The 20,973-nt window shown below is 38.7% G+C and overlaps 1 protein-coding gene across 2 annotated transcripts in view; it reads right to left on the reverse strand.

Moving 5' to 3' along the window:
- LOC103256596 (transcription factor COE1) overlaps window positions 1-20,973 on the reverse strand; it is a 410,447-nt gene that overhangs the window by 98,045 nt on the left and 291,429 nt on the right. The window contains exon 8 of one of the 2 annotated variants that reach the window (XM_021710589.1): window positions 8,628-8,758. In XM_021710589.1, the coding sequence (XP_021566264.1) occupies window positions 8,628-8,758 (131 nt within the window). Of the gene's footprint in view, window positions 1-8,627; window positions 8,762-20,973 lie in introns of both variants that reach the window. The other variant, XM_008054427.2, reaches the window with a different exon arrangement.

Raw genomic sequence — 20,973 nt, forward strand, 5'->3', positions numbered from 1 at the left:
TTTCACTGAGGTATTTGTGGTGCGTATTTATTACACCACAAATACATTGTAATATAAACTACGTACTCACACATGCATTCACAAAAACTAAACTGCTATCAATCTATCAACTAGGGACACTTTGAAGCATCATCAAATACAACAATGCCAATAGGAAGCAGTTGTCTGAATGAATGAATGATCAGAAGAAAGGGGAAATAATGTCATTCAACAACTTTTCATTAATGCCTCTGATGTGGCAAGCTCCATGCTGGGCACCAGAAGACTATGCTACATTTAGCATGGATCCTGTCTTCAAGGAAGAGGGTATACTCTTGTATCACAAAAATTAAAAATGGAAAGGTATAAGGAACATAATATGGCAGAGATAAGGCAACATAAGAATTCAAACGAAGAGAAAATATTCCATACCTGGAGCCCAAAGGGAAGATTTCACGGAAAAGGTGGAATTTTACATGATCTTAAGGGGCAGAGGAATATGAGCACAGAAAGGAGGGAAAAGCATCCTGGGAAGAGGAATGGCAGGAGCTAGACAAGGCGAAGTCACTGAAGTCCCAGAACCAAATCAATGTCCCAGCTGCCAAATCAATGTGACTAGAACATGAGTTAAGATAATGGTGGGTGAGAATGTGGCAAAGAAAGGTCAGAGTCTTGAGGACTAAGTAACCAAGGAGCAGTGGTTTTAGGAAAAAGAAAGCCAATCAAAGCTCATAAGGAGGAAATATTTTAGTTCACGACATTAGGGAGCCATTCTAGTAATCGGCACTGACCATGTGTAGGAAAGGAATATAACACAATATAGACATCCATTTTCTTCCTAAAAGTCACATGACTGTAGCCAGGTGTGAATTCTGTCCTTGATTTATATTAAAATTAGAAACTCATCACACTTCTGCAGTTCCTATTTTCCAGTTACAGGCACATGCATGTCCCTCCTGAACACAGTGTAAACTACTAGCTGAAAATGTCATTTCAAAGTCCTTTTTAACTATTCCATAATTATCAACAGATTTCAAGTGACTCAGTCATTAAAAATATAGACCAAAGCATTTTTAGGATTCAAGTGAGCATGGCTGTAACTATATTAGAAAAGCCATTAGAGCATTTTTATCTGTTTTTTTCTTTTTTATATGTTGGCTCATTTGGAAATGATTCCCCATAAAATTACTTGGGCTTGAAAGTTGTTGTTCAAAGTCATATTCAAAGTTTAATGCAATTGATTCAGATTGCATTTTAACTTCTTTAACAAATAAAGTCTATAATTTTGCAACAAGTATTTTCCATACTTTACATCGTCAATTAGTACAGGTTAAATACAGACCTTGAAACATATATTTGGGAAAAATTAGGCAACTATGACTTATTTTAAGTTATAGAATTACATGCCTACATGTAAGCCTCAATATATGTAAAACAAATGGATACAACTATTCATATTGTATCACATTTCTATTACAAAATTTTGAAAGTCTAATGACTTTCTCCATCTTAATTTTCTTTTTGATGTTAATGGAACTGAATCTCACATACAATGTGGTATAGATAAGTCATTAGAGTGCTGTTGCAATTATATATAAAATTTGGCAAAGTATGGTAAATTTATGAAAGTATGTTAAAAGCCTATGGAAATTTCATGAGGAAACCAGGTACAGGCGAAAGCTGAATGGGTGTTATAATCCCAGCATTAAGTAGTGAGTACGTTCCCAGGACAAGTCACTGTACCACTCCTTTTCCTCACAAAATAAGAAAGCTGCCATTGGTGACTGAAAAGGTTTTTCAAAGCCCTGGAAATTTTATGACTCTACAGGTGGTTCAGTAAAAGTCAAGGCTAGGCAAAAAAAAAGCCAGAGGATCTTCCTGTGGGATACAATATACAGTTTAGTCATTCACTCTTTCCTATCACAGATAAGCAAATCCTCTTTTCTATTTGAAATCATTCCTCTGAGCTATGCATACAAAAGAGAATGAAAAGTAGAGAGAGAGAGGAAAAAAGGAAAAAAAAATTCAAGAACTGCATTTGAAACTCTGTTTTCCAGTTTTTGAATTCAAGGGATACAATTGTTTCTCAGTCCCCTAAATTGCCATTCTTTTTTACCCAACTCTATTCATCCATCTGTCTTCCCAGGAGTTTCTTTTGACTTCCCTCCCTGTCTCTGAGAATGCAACTGAAGAAAATATTCATCTGGATGAAGACGTCTACGTGTAGTTCCTGTGTGACACTAATTGGTTCATACAGCGAGGAAACTTTGGCTTCTCCCGTTTGAGCTAAGTGGTACCGGCAACTTTTAAATATAGCTGCCCTACAAAATCACATGGCATCTAATGCCAAGTGTGTACTGACTAAAACCAGATGCAAAATATGAAGTAAATATTGCTCAAAGCCTTGCAGCATTAAATAATAATGGCTCTCAACATTCCTGGTCTAATCTGAATAATACTCTGCAAATATTTCAGATGATTTTCTCACATTTATCCAACCCCAATCACCTTGTGATTGAATTTCATGACTTGACTTCATTAACATAAAATCAGAATGCATTTCAACTATCACCAATATATCTCCCTGTAAAATGACCCTTGAAAAAAAGGGTACTTTGTTCACACAATTTGGGGACATGCTGTGCTGCATATAGGTATTCACAGGGCAAATCGGGACCTCAAAAGTTCTTCAAAGGCCTAGAACAAGGACCTGTTGAATTTACTTGACTCAACATTTCCTAGACTTACATGAAGAAAAATCTCCCTCTCTCATATCCCATGGGGTATCCATTAATACCCAAAAGAACTAGTATTCCATAGACCTATCTGGAAGATGAATTAGGGCAACACTCTAAAGTAAGTCTCAGGTATATATCAGACACCAGAATCTGAAGCATAGAGAGAGAGAGTAAGAATATTGACCTAAGACATCAATAGGGAGACCCAATTTTGTGGCTAATTAAATTGTTTTGATGAAATTCAAAGCATCCTTTTGCAAATAAACATGTTATTTGTGCATTGCAACTGTGCTCTAAAGGAAAAGAACAATAGTGGAAGAAAAGTTGCTTCTTACCTACTACTACTGTCCCCTTCTCACATTGGGAGGATTCTCAGGGGAATAAACTATAGCAAAAAGGAATTCCTAGAATTGTATCACTGACTTCAAAGAGGATTTAGTTTAAGTCCCTCATTTTCAGATGTGGAAACTGAGGCCCAGTGACAAACACTGCCTAAAATCTAGATCCTCTGATTAGACAACAGAAGGATAGTTAATATCTAGGTCTTTCACCTGGCTCCTTGCCCAATGCTACCCCAAGCAATCTAAACCTTTGCTTAGAATATTATTCTCTACTTCCCACCAATCCCACCATTTTATTTTTGTTGTTGTTGTTAACAGACAGCTTAAATATCTTAAACTGTATAAATTCTCTTAGACATTTCTGTGATTAAATAAAAGTATCATGAGAGCCTTAAGTACCTAGCACAGAGATCCATCCAAATATGATGGGAACTTTAATGATTTTTGAACAGTCTGCTTCTGACTCTACCACACTCTCTTGCCTTCTAGAATTTTGCCTTGAATTTTAAACCATCAATTTAATACTAGATTATGTAAATATATTATATAACTTTCTAATTTGCTTCATGGGAGCAAATTGTCTTTCCAAATAAAACACCAGATCCCACAAAGCCAACTTTAGTTACTCATGGTACCTATCCCAGTGCTAGACACCCAGCAGGCAAGCCAACCAGTACTCGCCATTTAGAAACTGGAGGAATTCAAAGGAAATATTAAAATAACGATCAGTTCTACAAACCAGTAACAAGAGCCCCTTCCTGCTCCAAATCACATGTTGGTAAAAAAGCAAAACAACCAAGTGCATCTCTGGTCAAGACAGAACTAAACTCACATCAAACATTATCACACATCAGCCATGTTGGCTTTCCTAGATTTATATATATAACATTGCAAAAAAATTGTAAAGATTTTTAGAAAAAGGCAGGGTAAGGAGCACAAAAATAACTTACTTTCTAAAAAGCGGGAGAAAAAAGGGAAAGAAACAAGGAAGAGCAGTGAAGATGGCAAACCAAATTCACAAGAAAGCCATGTGAACTTGGGAACTCGCAGAAGGCAGATCTGAGTTACCAGCAATGAAGTGTCACCTTTATTTTCCCCACCCCTCAGGGAGCAATCATTGGGCTCAACTGAACTACTCATTTGCAGAAGATTGGGCTGGTACGGGAAGAGCAAAGATGAGGGTAAATTAAGCCAGTCCTATTTTCTCTGGCTCTTTTAAAAATGCCTCAGCTAAAAAAGACTGCAGGGAAACCCCCTCGAGTCCCCTCCCACTGTGGGAGCTTTTCTGTCCTCTTAATAAATCCTGCTTTCTCATTAAAAAAAAAAGATTCCAGATAATAGCATCAACTGCTAGGGTAAAATGTTATCTCCTGTCCTGGCCCATCAGCCTGCTTCCTGGGTGTGATGAGCTATAGAGTAAGAAAATGAAGAAATGAAGAGTCTACTTAAAATGAGAAGTACTGGATCTTAGAGATGGCATAAAGACTTTGGAAAAATAAGGGTTCAATTCTAGAGAAGAGGTCTAAACAGGTTAACTGTCTTGCCTTTAGCACAAAGCATGTATCCTTTACTTCATAAGGATACATTCTTTCTAGACACCACTGGTGCCAATAACAGGCATATACAACTGGAAAATAAAAGGAATTCCTCTTACCTCTCTGATTCTATGCATGTCAACTCTACCTTACTTAGGAAAGTGATAATAACCACTAAGCTACCCTCAGCACAAGGCATCATAACTGTGTAGACCATAACGCCCTAGTCTGAAGAAGTAACATCCTAGGATAAAAGTTGTGACACAGGCTAAATTATAGAAGGTTACGAAGGTGAGTCCTGGGGTTGGACTGTCTGGATTCAAATCCCATCCCTACTATTTGATAACTGAACCTCTAATTTAACTTCTTCAGGGGTTGATTTCTTCATTAGTAAAATAAGAACAACATCATGCACAGTTGTTGTGAGAATCCCACGAGGGTCTTCCAAACACTTTGCATATTGCCTGGTAGAAACTAAGTGCTCAATGAATGTTAGCTAATATTAGTCACGCTCTGCATTTTTCTACAGCTTTTCATAGATGTCTTCTCTTAAATATTCACAATATCAATTCTGATTCTATACCAAGCAAACCTCGAGAAATGACTTCAAACGTTTTACTCCTACAAAAATAAAAGGCACTCACACAATTGTATTTGTTGAAAAAAACCTTTGCTACTACTATTATTAGTATACTACTACTTTCTGCTATGATACAACTTGGCTTAACCGACATCTTTTTCTTTCTCTCTTCTTTCTTCCATTTTTCCCTCTCAAGATTGCGTTTGTGCCCTTATCAACTAGGACTTTTACTTCCTTTGTAAAAACACAGTATAGTTCAAATCCAATCTCTAGCACTACCTGGCTTTATAACCTTGGACAAGTTTTTCAACCTCTTTGGTGCTCTGTTTACTCATATGTAAAATTAGGATAACAAGAGTATCTACCACAGAGTTATCATAAGGATTAAATAAAATAATATCCATAAAGTGCCTAGACATGACAAAGCCTTAGCAAGTGTGAGCTATTTCTCAATTTCTCACCATTATACAATGGATTGTTTTTCTTTGGGGCATGTTTTTCTTACCCTGCATGAAAAGGCAAAGAAAATTACGAATGTCAAATACCCTGTATAAAAACCTAAATATAAAAATAGTTGAGGATTTTACAAAAAAGATTCACTTCTACAAGGCTCATTATTCTGAACATCAGGACAATCACTATATAACAGCCCAATTTAAGGTCCTTCATCCAGATACACAACTGCTAATGCAGTTGAACGGCTAATTTTGAAAGAATTATCAATCAGGCGTGGTGGCTCAAGCCTGTAATCCTAGCACTTTGGGAGGCCAAGGTGAGAGGATTGCCTGAGCCCATGGATTCGAGACCAGCCTGGGCAACGTGGCAAGAACTTGTCTCTACAATAAATCAAAAAATTAGCTGGGCCTGATAAGCATGCGCTTGTAGTTCCAGCTAACTGGAAGGCTGAGGCAGAAGGATCACCTGAGCCCAGCAGGTTGAGGATGCAGTGGCCGTGAGCGTGTCACTGCACTCCAGCCTGGGCAACAGAGTGAGACTTTGACTCACAAAAAATAAAAATAATAGTTATCTACTCAAATATTTTGGGACACCCCCTAGTAGGTTTCCACCAGGACAGGCTCATAGTTTATTTATGACACAGCTGCAATCGAGAGCAGTTTAGAAGAGGGAATGGACCAGGAAAGAGCACACATCCTTCACCCTCAACTCCTGGCTGGACCCACCATGACCTCTGGGACAGGGCAGAGAAGGGCTCCTGGCACGCACAAGGCAATGGCAGTGGCAGTGAAGGGTCAGAAGTGGGAGGAGGACATAGGGATTGCTTTAGTGTGGCTTCCTTCCCAGGACTTCCATCAGTTTTGTTATATGAAAACAGAGCATTTAAAGCAGTTTGGATAAATCTAAGTGAGACGCTAACCTCTCTTAGTTGTTCTTAAAAGGGGTTGAGAAAGTAGGGACCCAAGAGGAAACAGGGGCCAGGCTTTACTGATGTTCTCATTTTACTGCTGTGGCTTAGGGGCAAAGACTTTGGACAAATAAAGGTCCAACGCTGCATATGAGGTCCAAATAGATCAACTGTCTCACCCTAGCACAAGGCGTGTATCCTTTACGTCATAAGAACAAATTCTTCCTAGAACTCACATTTTATTGATGAAGAAATGGTGCCTAGACTAGGCACAAGGTTTTAAAAAGAAGCTTCAGACTAATCCACTTTCTTCTCCGAGGTTTGTTAAGACTACTGCCAGTTCTGAGCCCCACTTCTCAGTCTCACTTTGACTGCGACGACGTGAAGCAAGGAATCTGTCGTATATGCATGCCTCCCCTCCCAATTTTCATGGTAAACCACAGAAAGCGAGGTGGGAAGGGATGAAGACACAGCCCACAAGACCTTGTGAGGACAGTGTCTCCAGCAAGATGAAGACACCAGGCTGATAGCAAAACAGGCCATGGATTGGGGACTTCTAAGTTATAATCCTGTGGTTCCAACAAAGAGTGGGTGCAGTCAGTAGGAGGAGTTTAGCCTACCTTTCATGCCTATAGTGTTCCAACTTGGATAACAATTGTTGGGTAAACTGAGAAGCCCATCTCTAATTCAGCTTTGTGAGAGCTTTAATTCTTTGACCAAGAGCATATCTCTTGTTGGCTGAGTGGAAAATGCCAAGGCAGTGGCTACACGAGCTGGCAAGGGGCTTGCCTGTGTGGGTTTACTGGTAGTCAGCAGTGAACACAGAAGACTTAGAAAGAAGGAAAGTCTCTACTTTGGAAATATAAACACACTCAACTATCACTATCACAGTTTTAACTTCCTGCTGATCTGTATTGCCCCTCTAAAGAGAAAACCCAAATAAAATATCTAGATGGACTTGACCAAGTTTCATGAGAGGACAACAAGAAATGGGCAACTTTGTGCGGCCACATACATATCACATATATTGTATGGGCTTTGGGAAGCTGCTTTCTGATTATGTAACTATTTATCTCTAAGCCACCATATTCTTAACAAGAGAAGGTACATGTTAAGCATATTTACCTCGTAGTGTAGAGAGAAGAGTAATATGATCCATGTCAAGGCACAGCATAGTGCCTAGCATATAGTAAGGCTTAATAAAATTCAGCAGTTAGTATGATGGCGTGCTTACAAAGCCAGTGAGATGAATGGACCCTGTGGTACCCTATAGCCCTGACGCTGTTTATATTCTAAACTTTGGTGAGGTAAAAGAGAAGAGGCTCTGAACACTCTGGCTAAGAGACAAGGCTCAGAAGTGAGAAAGCCATGGTATGTTTGGCATGGCACTTATAAAATGGTGATGTTCATCTTTCGTCAATTTGAGCTGATGCGGACGGTTGCCGGACAAGTCAACTGGCAGGATAAAAGAAAGTTCCCAATGCTTGGGCTGCACTGCACAAATACAGCACATTTTCATATGGTTACAGTCACACACTGAGAGGCATGAGATGTGTACATTTCTAGGGCTGGAAAAAGCCCTCATTTCTTCTAGGTTCCCCTAGGAAGTCCCTCACTCTCTGACGAAGAGTCACTGAATAAGTCACGAACCTCTACCTAGATTTTTACCGTGATTTAAACAGCATTCTTTGAAGATTGGGCTACCATAGAATCCATCTACAGAATAGCCACAGATTACAACCTTGCTAAAGTTTGAGTGGACTTTTCCTACACGTTTTGTGACTTAGCATTTCCTTTCTAATTTCCAATATGCAAGAGGACCTCCACACCATGGCAAGCCCAAGAAGGCAGATTACAAAACAGAAGCTCTCCCAGTGCTTCTGGGCCAGAGGATGGAAGTCATTCCAGAAGTAAGTGGTCCCTCCTGGTAAACACAGACCATTTTTCCTAATTTCCCCAAATTCTGTAGACTGACACTGGCCCACCCAGAGCAACACCACTAAATTCTACACATTTTATTAGAAATTCAAGCATAGCCAGTGTCTTCAACTAGATCAAGCTATTAGATATTAATGTTCAGACAACACCTACCTCACTCCAGACCAGCATGGTACCGAATATGACCTGTAACCCATCAAAGAAATTGTCCCCTATGATGATCACAGTCGCGCCTCCCGTCGTCCATCCTTCACTCGGGCTGATGGCTTTGATACAGGGAGTAGCTGCTTTTCAACACACATGAAAAAGAGAAGGAGTCTGCTGTTAGAACCAAACTTTAATGATGGAGACTTGAGAAAAAGGAAAAAAAAATCTTTTATCTTTTCACTAACAGAAAGTCCCTCAAGATCTCAGCATTTCTTAGCCACATTAGAGCTTGAAACCTAAGGGTGCAACTTCAGTTTTTAAAAGCATTGTTTTCATTGTTTTTATTAAGATATATATATATTTTAACCCAAACCTTTATCAAACTGGAAACCTTATAAATAAGACACAGAAGTAAAATTTAATTTGTGAAAGGTTAAGGAATTTTTTTTTTATAAAAATGGGTGACTTTTTGGAATGTTCTGGAAACCTTATAGAATTGCTTCATAATTATATCTAATTCCTGAAAAGAAAACTTATACATTTTTAGTTAAACACTTTTGCCCAACGGGAAGCTAAGAGAGGAGGCCAGAGAGAAAATGATTCTTGTTCCATGCCTTCCATCTGTTACACTAACATAACAGCATTTCTCATTAAAAATCATTAAGATTTTTTTCAAATAAAAGTCATAGATTGCATTTTATAGAGGCAAAAAATGCAGGTCACTCAGGGTGAATTATGAAACCAAATAGCTGAGTCAGGGCTGAACCACAGAGTTCCCCATGACCTTTGCTTTGTGGTCTTTCCCACGTATAAAACCATAGAACTGGCTTTTTCAAATTTTCATATCTTTTCTCTTCTCATTGTAAATGGCCCTTGGAGATGGGAAATAATTTGCAAATACTGTGATTCCAAATAGACCAGAGGTGGTTTGCTTAATGAGCATGGCAAACTTTCAACAGAATTGCTGGGCATAAGTGTAATTGTTGGATTGTTTTTGAAATCTCTCAGAGGGCACTTTGGTGCCACTGAGGATTTTTAACTCCAAAATGGCATGCTGCTGTTCTCATGATTACTTTTATAAACCACAACAAAACAAAATTCTAAAGCAAGGGAGATATTTTGCAAGGAGAGAAAATGGGACCCTCCTCTTTAATAAAAAGTTTATTAAATATCCAAGACCAACTTTCCAAGCATTGAAGCCAATGAGAGCACTAGTTAATTTTAAAGGGGGGAAAAAACTGGCAAAAAAATTGGACTTTGTCAAATTTGGCAAAATGTCATGCTTTAACTTTTGCAAGAAGGAAAAAAATATTAAGCCCAGCCCAGTGGGACCATTGCTCACGTGCTACCACACAAACAAGTGGAATGGGTTTGATTTTGATTCAAGTTAATCTTAAAAATTTGCACAGAAAAATTTGGAAATATCCAAACTAAACATTTCATGTTGGCTGAACTCATAGTAATACACTTACAACTAAAACTGGGCAGTTCAGATGACTTTTTTCTCTTCTACTTTCTTTCAAAAACAAAATAATTAATCAAGAAAATGTAAATGATTCATGACTTGAAAATTCTTTTCTAAAACTTTAGCGTACATAGAGGTTGTGGTCAATGTTCCACAGGCATAGGACTTTTTTTTAAACAAAAGCTTTCTTTAAAAGTAAAAAAAGGTTTAAATGCATGTTTAAGGACTCCCAACCAATGGTAGAAGATGATGTACGGTTTCAAGCAATTTATAAAAGAAATAAACTACATTTAACAACTAGGTAAAGTTCTTAAAATATAAGCAGTTGGAAACATTTTGTTAATGTCTCAAAATCTTACATCTCAATTTATAACTCAGTCTACCTGATTGCTAGAGTGGAGTAGAAAAGATGTTGTTGTAATATCCCTGATACTTCTGAGAAAAGTAGGGCATTGGTTTAACTGAACTGGTCTTGAGAATCCTGTCTAATGGCAAAATGTGGAGTCCAGTGGGGTCATTAATTACTGACCCTGTTATAATCCATGCAAACCACAAAATGATCTTGGTGCTTATTATCAGTATTAGCTTTGGGATTTCTGTTCATTTTTATTTTTTTAATCACACATGTATATTTCTTTAGATAAATACAGTCTCCCCAAGGCTTTCTCACCATTGTGTCTTTGAGAAGTCCTCCTACAGGAAAGGCCTTATAATATTATGGCCAAGACCTGCTGGGTTTGGACTTGACCCTTTCCCTCTTTTTTCCATTTGTTACTTGTAGAATGTAGAAGTCATGTAAATATATATGTGCTTTCAAACACTGCCTAAGGAAAATAGCAATGTTTTCAAGTACTGTGAGCTTCTCCAGAAGCAAAGCTATATGTCAACTAGTCAGAGAAAAGAAAAAGCATCAAGCTTCCAGAGATAACCTGGTGAGAAAACAGTATTTGACACCGTTTTCTTAGTTTTTGGAGACTAAAAACTTAGAGGGAAGTACCCCGGGAAGAATGACACACTTCTCAGTCCATCCTACCTCTACACACAGCATCATTCACCATCCCTGCTTTAAGACTGTATGTCATTCCTAGAGCAGGTAAGTTGTGAAGACTTGTCTAAATTTAGACCTCAAAAGGCTCTAAAAGTGCTCCTATACATTTGTCATGACATATTAGTGTTAAGAGGCACACCCCTACATGGGCAAGTTTGGAAAATCTGTAAAGGAAACATGGGCTGTCCCACTGAGAGAGGCTGGGGAAGGGAATACTATTGGCATTTATTAACTGGAGGTCAAGAATGCTAAATATCCAACAAAGTATCCAACCCACAAGTGAAGAACTCCACAATGCCAATAATTCAAGGACTAGCGAATGGGCATCGGGCCTAAGAGCCATTGTTAAGAATTCACAGATTCACACAGGTCAATGCAAGAAATGCAAATGAATACAGCAGCTCAGGGTCTCAGAAGAAGCATGAGATGAATGGCCACTGACAATCAGCATCAGGAAATCATGGGAAATGGCAAGGACACTGGTGAACTGTATGTGCTCCATTGGAAGGTAACAGTGGCAGCTCAGCTCCAGTTTTCAGTGACCCCAAGTAAATGCAGTCCCAGTGGTTTCTTCATCTCCAGATCTCCCAAAAGAAGCTAGGAACCCAGATTGTTATATCACTTTCCCTCATCTTTAAATGTTGACAACTAATTCAATATTTTTTAAATGTGTAGGCCAGCCGGGCTCGGTGGCTCAGCCTGTAATCCCGTGCCTTTGGGAGGCTGAGGTGAGCGGATTGCCTGAGCTCGTGGGTTCGAGACCCGCCTGGGCAGCAAGACCCCATCTCTACAATAAATCAAAAAATAAGCCGGGCGTGGTAACGCACGCCTATGATTCCGGCTACTCGGAAGACTGAGGCGGAAGGATCACCGGAGCCCAGCAGGTCAAGGCTGTGGTGGCCGGGAGCGGACACTGCACTCCAGTCTGGGCGACAGAGTGAGACTCCAACTCAAAATAAATAAATAAATAAATGTGTAGGTCAAATAAAATATTATGGGCTGGTTTAAACTCAGGTCATTATTTTACACTCTTATACTAGTCACAACGAACCTAGACTCAAAGCAGACCTTGAAACACTTGCAATTGTGGCCGAAACTACAGTTACCCAAATGTTCCCTGAAGTATTGACAGCAAAAAATTCAGGTGCCTAGGTACCCTCAGTAGGGGAGTGGTTAAATAAATTATGGTCCATCCAACTATAGAATTCCAGGAGTATCATGAGAATGGATGAAGAAATATTTTATAAACTGATGTGGAAAGATACCAAAATATGTAAGTGTAAAAAGCAACTTGCAAATGAATAAAGGTATGATTCTATTCATTTTGAAAATGACATACATGATGTATTAGCATGGGCGTGTGTGTGTGTGTGTGTGTGTGTGTGTGTGCGTGTGCGTGCATGTGCACAGAGTTATATGTGAACAGGCATGATGGACAAAGTTCTGGAAGGAAGAATGTGTACTAATTGTCTCCAGTAGAGTTGATGGAGAAAAGAGACTACTAACTTTTATTTTAGAGACATCTATATGGTTTTAATTTTTTCAATGAGCATATGTTAAAGGAATATGTTATAATAATAAAAATTAAATAAAGCAGAACAGTTAATTCTGTGAGAGATGAGAGTTGTACTTTTTTGAGCAAATTGACACAAAAACAAACGAAACAGCTGTGCTAACAGACCCTGAGTTAGTCTCTCTCTCTCTCTCTCTCCTTTTTGGAAATGTTTTCTCTGAGAAAGCTCCGAGGGCATCAGAAGCAGCCAAGGACTTGTTTCTTTTTCACTGAGGAGAACCAGAGAGAAACAGAGGAAAGATAGAAAGATAGAGAAAGATCATTTTTAGTAGACACAGTGGATAGGATGCAGTGGAATTTGAGAGTGAAAGAGTTCAATTCAGCCCAGAAATATAATAATCAATACAATTCTATCTCTGGGAAAATGTTATGGAATTGGGGGGGGTGTGGCATTTGAATATAAAACCACTTTTACCAGCAAATTCTTGATTTAATTTGTTAAAAATTATTTCTTCCTCACCAATGACTTTTCACACTCTTAAGTATCCACAAGGCCAGTAAGCCAATTCCCAGTTCTAAATCTCATTAAAAATAAAAGTTTAGAATTTTACAATTTATTTTTTGGCGTCTTTTTAAATCCCTTCCCCCACCACTCCTCACCAGCCACCAAAGTAGAGGAGATTTTCCTTCCTTCAAACTATGACAATAACATGATTACCCCACCACAGTTTAGCATAATGGCTTTGAAATGCTCATGGCACATTGCAGAGTTAAAGTGGAAATTATTAGGTAGCTCTTCTTTGTTATAATAATGATCACTCCACAAATAAAAGCTCTTCTCCCAAAGGTACTGCAAGCCACAAAATGCTAATTCTGAAGATTATGTGTGTGCTTTTATTAAATATTACTATGCCCTGCCTATTTGAGGGCTTCTCTGCTCTGATTGTTTTATGAGTACCATGTTAATGTCATTCCCATCTTGCTAGCAGCAGGCACACATTTTAGCGTTTGTATGAGAGTTGATCAAAGGCCACGTGCTGGGGGAATTGCTGAGAAAACACGGACAAGCGATAAAAATCTAACAGATTAATTGGTTTAAATTTCATTTCAGGGTGTTGAACTTTGGCTCGGGACTCTAATACTACACCGTGAGTCAGGGCCTAATTACCAGATTTCCAATTTGCTTCTGAACAATGGTCGTGGTGAGAAGGAAAAGAGAGGGAAGAATAAAAAGGGGTGGGGTGGGGGAGGATGGAAGAAAGAAAGAAATCGTTCAGCTCCAGTACATATTTAACAACTAATGTTCTGTGTGCAGACAATTGCACCAGGGGACATCTGCACTCACCTGCTCTATCTCAGAGCATTTATATTTCCTTCAAATAGCCACAGAAGGCAGAAGAAATCACGTATGCCCTCAGTAGTTTAAAATGTTCTGATTTACAGAATAAGTGTTACATGATTCGAATGCCTGCACACTCATACTGGGCGCATCAGTCTCTTTATTAGCAAGGTGAATTTATAAGCTGGAATCGCACCTCAGCCTCCAATAGAAATGATCTATTTCACTGAGAGAAAGCGAGGGCCAGGAGAGCCATGTTTACCTCGGGGTTTATGGGTGGCCTTGAGAATAAGGGTTAATTGAGCTCAGAGGTGCCTGGCCGTTGAGGTGAATTAGTGGTGTGTGCAGCTATCAGCAGGGCCCTGGGGCTGCTCTTATTTTTGCCTCGGAAATCTCTTTGTGCTATGATCAATACCTCACTTGTTTGGGGTAGCCATATAGATGACCCAGGTTCAGCATTTATCATATCTTATCCCCTAAATGAGGCTTTTGTGACAGTTGATACCCTTATGGAAGCCTAATTAGAGATGTATTGTTTGACTTTTTTCTCCATTCCTGTATTTAAATGTACTGGAGAAACAATACTACCAGTTGATAAAATGCAAAAAATTTAGAAATTTTCTAATCTCCATCTAAATCTCAAGATGAAATTCTGCTTTGAAGTGGATAGAAGGTTCTTTTCTGTTTCCATTGTGCATGGTATATAAAAACATGCAGACTCTCCTTTTCAGAATTCTGTTACCCAGAACTCTCTATTAATGGGCATTTCCATAAAGCAGATAACTGATGCTTATAATGGAAGAAAAGATGCTGGCACCAGCCCTAACTGACTTCTGAGTAAAGACTGAAAGATGAAATTATGTTGATTTTAACATTTGGAGTACGACTGTATGTGAAAATGGGCAAGTGCTCCAGCTGTTCAGATTTCACATTTAGCACTTAGTGCAACTTGCGAAACAGTCTCTTTAAGGTGTAATTTCCACACGGGTACTGACCTCATAGAATTCCAGCAAAAGGCACAAAAATGCCTACTTGTGCGTTGTTATCTTACTACGCACCAGGTACACCATATGCAAGATGCTGCCATAAGACTTAGTATCATCAGTTCCCATCAACCAGAGCTTATTTATTTCCTAGAACACCCGACAGTCTCATCAGTCCAGACGATGTAACTTATAAAACTTTTCTATGAACTTCCATTTCAGCTACTTGCTAACATACCAGCTAAATTTACTGAGTAGGTGGAACTGGCATTAGGCTTTCCAAAGTGAAATTTTTTTAAAGGATTTCATTTGCCTGGAATGAATATTAATGGGAAACTTTTGAGAAATGAGGAATTGACTTCAATGTTATTGTCCCAAATTTTTGAGACTTGGCAGCAAATATGAAACCCATGAGCTCAGCTCATTTCCACGGGATACTTGTGACCTCGTAAAACTCAGGCTTTTATCTACTTGATTTTGGTAATGTGCTTGCGAGCAACCCTGTGTCAGAAACTACTGGGGGCACAAAAGACCCCACTTAAACTCATGCACAAATACGGTTCTTCATGCTCAATCTGAACAAACTGCTGTGTTTTTTGAATGGATGATGATTTTCCTGACTGCATACAGTTTACTGGCACCAAACCTGCCTTCTTTGATCCTGAAACTAGAAGCTACTGGACAGGAAGGAGGAAAAATAGAAGGTTTGCTCCTAGCTGGAAGACCAGGCCCCTATATTTGCACAGGAGATAAATCTATTCCTTGTTTACCCATTCTCCAACTGGATGCTTTAGAAACCAGCAGCAGTTGTAATGTCTGACCTGAACTCTAGCACCAGAGTATGCAAACTTCACTTTCAGAAGGTTAATATCACCACAGACTCGAAATAAACAAATCAACTCAACTAATAAACACACAAACAAATCTGACAGTTTTCTCATGCCAGGTGTAGCAGTCTTTGTCACACTTATGCTGTTACTTTAACGTGTATTTGTTTCTACCTTTCTCTATTTTCTTTGCTAATTGCATTATGCAGCTAAGCATTTTATTGTTTATTAGGATTTTTATTTAGTTTTGTTTTGTTATTGGTCTGCATTTATTGCCCTGCCAACTAGAAAATCTAGCTATTACTTGGCAAAGAATCATGTATTATATAGGCAAAAGAATCTCCCTTTCTCATTTTGTGTGTGGGTGTCTGTGTGTGTGCGGTGTTTGTCACTTTAAGGAGAAATGTAACCCATGATATAGAGATTTCTCAATACCAGATGCAATTAAACCTATTAAATATTAAATGAGGAGATTGAGAATTTCAAGTGTTTTTCATCCTTTATTCCAAAGTGACTTCATTTGGCAAGAAAGTCCTTTGCTTTGACAGCATTAATGGCTCTCACAGAAAAGAAGAAAAGGAAAAATTCATAGTCACTAGTTGGAAATGTAGTGCCAACGTCCATCTGCATTAAGGCAGAGTTAACCTGGTGGTGGATATCAAGATTTACCTAAACTTAGCAAAGTAGAGTCTAAGTGTCAAAGGATGTCATTTGCTAATTATAGACTAAACCCAAATTGTAGCTACTTCTATTTACTTTTCAGCTTTCTTATTTTATTGTGAATTAGCAAAATTTCTCAACAATCAGTGGATAGAGCACCTCAGCAAGGGAAGGACAGAAGAACTGGTACAAAAATTGTAATCCAAAACATTCCAGGGCAAGTGTTTTGGATTTCCGAGTTTGTCTATCTATGAGATTCGGAACCCTGTACAGGTTCATTACACAAGATTATTTAACAATTTAGTAGTGAAAAATCTTGACATTTTGATGTACCTGTAACTTCTAAATTGCACTTGAAAGACTTGTTGAAGGTTTTTTGATTTAATGACATGCAACATAGCTTTGTTTCATAATATGCAAAAATTCTTTGTTAAATACACTGTGGAAGCTCAAAATTTTATAACTCAAGGTGCGAATACACTTTTTTTCACCTCATGCTTGATCTGCCGAATCCAAAATTAAAATGTACAAGATATTAATCCTAGAGTAGCTAAAGGTAAATGTTGGCATCAGGTCTTTGTTTTTTTTTTTCCCCCTCTTGTTCTATGATTATCAGCCACTCAGTTGCAAAGCAATGGGAAAAAATTGTCATGGAGGGTAGGAGAATTTTCTAAATGAATTATTCATGGATCCAATTGTGATATTTGTTGCAACAATAGTAAATTCACTTCCTTCTGATTATACAATAAGTAAATAACTCTTTTCTTCCTGACAAGGAGAACTTTCATGCACAAAACTATTTTTAGCTCAATTTTCCCTGTTATCCTGTTGTAGGAAAAGTTTGAGAAATGAAAGGCAGAGAAGAAAAGAAAATAAAAATAACCTTCCAAAAATGGACACCCAATATTGAGAAAAGGGGAAACAATTTTCAGGTTTAAAAAAAAAAAACATGTAACTGTTTCTTCAAGGAATACTCAAGTCTTTATTCACAAGCAATCTTTCTGGGTCTGGAAAATCATAAAGTCAAATATGAGCAAGTCTAGTGGAAAATCTGTGACGTTAATCTTGGCTGGAGTCGTATTTTTAACAGGCATTGAATGTGTGTGCCGGATTATCCAGATGGCCATACAGGAATCGGCCTGATAGGATTAAACCTTTATGCTCAACTCTGCTCCATCTGTTCGCCAAGGTTTGCCTTTTCTTATCTGAATATAAATTTTTAGCCTCCTTATGTCTGGGAGCAGGACTAAACTCACCATTAAAAACATAGATGCATGCAGATTATTTACATTTCATTAGTTACTCTCAGTTGATATTATCTTGGTCTTTTTCTAGAAAACATTTTTGCTAAGAAGAAATGTAGAATCTATTTTTTTTGTTAGAGGGTTTCGTTTCTCTTTTTATTGGATTCTAGGACTCATTCAATTCACTTCTATAATAGCCATCAACACAAATATTTACCCACAAAGATTAAAAAAGGAAGACATGATATCCTTTCAGCAAAATTTGACTATGAGACTATAATTCCAATTGGATAAATGATCCAAACCAAAAAATATATATATACATGTGTTGTTCTGCTATTCTGTTACAAGAGGATCGGTATTAGTCTTCATTTGAAAAAATTAGCTACAACAACTGTTTCTATCATTTTCATTGAGTTTTCTGTGTTTTAAGGAAGTTTTTTTGTTTTTGTTTCTGTTTTGTTTGCTGGGGCAGGGGTGGAGGTACAGAAGGGGCAAGAGCCATAATTCAAAACTTCATCTTGAATGAAAAAAGCTGACATTTCTTTTGTCCTCTCACATGCATCCTTAGAATCGGTGAAGTTACTCATGTAGCAAAAAAAAGTTAGCTTAAGGCAGGTTTCAGGACAGAAACCAGTGAGTTGCCAATAGGCCAGTGCTCAGCGGATGGTTCTGGAGTTTCCAACTCTGTGACAAAGAAAAGGAGGACTCTGACTGCTGGGCTCAGTGAGGAAGTCCTGTGCAGGCTTCCCAGACAAACCACATGGGAATGAATGAATAGGATGCATGGGAAAAGGATCTGTTAGAATCCTACTTTAAGGCTGGTTTACAACAACTTGATCATTAGATGTTTTGGGTGCATTTGCTCTGGAAACTTCAAGAGGTGGCAGCATGTGGAGCTCAGCCCTAAAAACAGATCGCTCTAGCAATCCAGCAGGGTTCCATGGGCTTCTCATAGAGCATGCACTTACACTGGCTCTTGGCTCTATGCAGTCACGAATAGCAGAGTCAAGCAGCTCATTGAATAATTTAGGCTTTTCCACTCACAAGTATAGCTATTATACTTAAGTAGCATCCTTAGATGGACAATCAGGGGAGAAAGAACATTGAAGCTTCCTAGTAGAGCTCAGGATAACTTATGTTTATTGGTATGAATGTGCATACAAACATCTTGTAAAACATATGTCTTTGGATCCTAAGAATGCCAGTCAGGTAACAAGGGATGGTTCCCTTTTTAAAAGTACAAGGAAGGACCCCCAAAAAACCCAGAATTATCAGGACTTTTTTGGAGGGTGGGCCTCTTGTAGTACAGGCTTCCCCTGCTAGGTAAGTGTTCTAAGAACCCATCAGTATCAGTGTACCGACTAGCATTGTTGTGAGAGGCTATGTTTGCCTTCAGTGAACATTTTTTTGGAGATTCATTCAATGTGTTTGCCCATTTCATTTCATGGTGGGTGATTAATGAGTACACCTGCCTACACCATGCTGAGTGTTCAGCAGTTTTTGACCAAATACATCATGACCCCCATACCCTACCCTCCTTATTCACCTGATCTCACTCCAGCAACATTTTTGTTTCCCTAGATGAAAAAAAGTCCTCAAAGGGATACGTTTTGCTGATGTGAAAGAGGTGAAACAAAAAGTGACAGAAGCACTAAAAGCATCAAAATTGACGAGTTCAAAAACTGTTTAGAGCAGTGGAAAACGTCTTGATAGGCGTATTGCATCATACAGAGAGTACTTTGAAGGTGACTGAAGTTTGAACATGCAAGAATAAATGCACAACTTTTTATAAATAAATTCTACTTTATTTGGGTTCCCCCTTGTCGATGACCCTAAGCAATGAAGCCCACTATCAGGTATCTCTCGGAAGGTAGGCAAGTGTACACACACCGCTTGACTGGATGTTCGACCTCATTACTTAATCTACTTTGCCTAATACAGTAGTCACTAGTCACATGCAGCTATTTACTTTTTTTTTTTGCAAAGACGGAGTCCCACTCTATGACCAAGGTGAAAGTGCAGTTGTGCCATCATGGCTCACTGAAGCCTTGAACTTCAGCACCCAAGAGATTCTTCCACTTTAGCCTCCCAAGTAGCTGAGACTACAGGCATACATGTCCACCACACCTAGTTTTTTGGGGTTTTTTTTATTTCTTTATTTTTCTTTCATAGGGATGGGGTTTTGCTATGTTGTCCAGGCTGGTGTTGAACTTCTGGCTTCAAGCAATCCTCCTGCCTCCACCTCCCAAAGTGCTGGAATTACAAGCATAAGCCACCATACCCAGCCTATTTTTAATTTTTAATTAATTAAAAGTGAGTATGTAATGATGAAGACTAATCAGAGTTACCATTTTTATGAGGTGTCTTCTATATACCAGGAACTCTGCTAGGAATAATTAATCTCTAAGCCCACCAACAAGGATCACAGAATTAAATGCTCACAGGAACAAGCAGGAAGGTAAGTTAATGAAATGGGCTGGAGCAATGCAATTGAAGTAGTGGAGATTCTGGCTAAATGTAGAGTATGTGCCCCATTTAAAAGAAACAGGACTTCAGAGGTGGACCTAATTGTTGCCATTTGAGATTGTGAAACCAGCACTCACCCAACTCTTCTGATTATAATGGAATTTTGCAAATCTAGATTTTAAAAATAAACATCTTCCGGGCTCGGTGGCTCAGCCTGTAATCCCGCGCCTTTGGGAGACTGAGGTGAGTGGATTGCCTGAGACCGCAGGTTCGAGACCCGCCTGGGCAGCAAGACCTCATCTCTACAATAAATTAAAAAATCAGCCGGGCGTGGTAGTGCATGCCTGTAATTCGGGCTACTTGGAAGTCTGAGGCGGAAGGATTGCCGGAGCCCAGTAGATCGAGGCTGCGGTGGCCGGGAGCGGCCACTGCACTCCAGTCTGGGCGACAGAGTGAGACTCCAACTCAAAAAATAAATAAATAAATAAACATCTATTTATTTTTAATTGTCAGCAACAAATTTATAAGTTTTAAAGTACTGCAACACAAGCCTAAATAGGGCTAAAGTCAGAATTCAGTCCATGACCCACCAGTGTGCAACTTATCTTTGGAGGGTAAAGACTCACCTTTTAGTTACTAATTTCTGTAGCCATACAACCAATACCGCCACTGACAGTAAACACAAACTACAGCCATGGCCAACTTTCCTTCTGATGGTTTAAGGACTCTCCCAAAACACATGTAAGACCCCGGCTATCCTTTCTTTGTTATGCTGGAGATTTTCTTTTCTTTTTTTTTTTTTTT

The sequence above is a fragment of the Carlito syrichta genome, unplaced genomic scaffold, assembly GCF_000164805.1.
Source record: "Carlito syrichta isolate Samal-C Ts95f unplaced genomic scaffold, Tarsius_syrichta-2.0.1 Scaffold290399, whole genome shotgun sequence".
In the NCBI taxonomy this organism is placed as follows: Eukaryota; Metazoa; Chordata; class Mammalia; order Primates; family Tarsiidae; genus Carlito; species Carlito syrichta.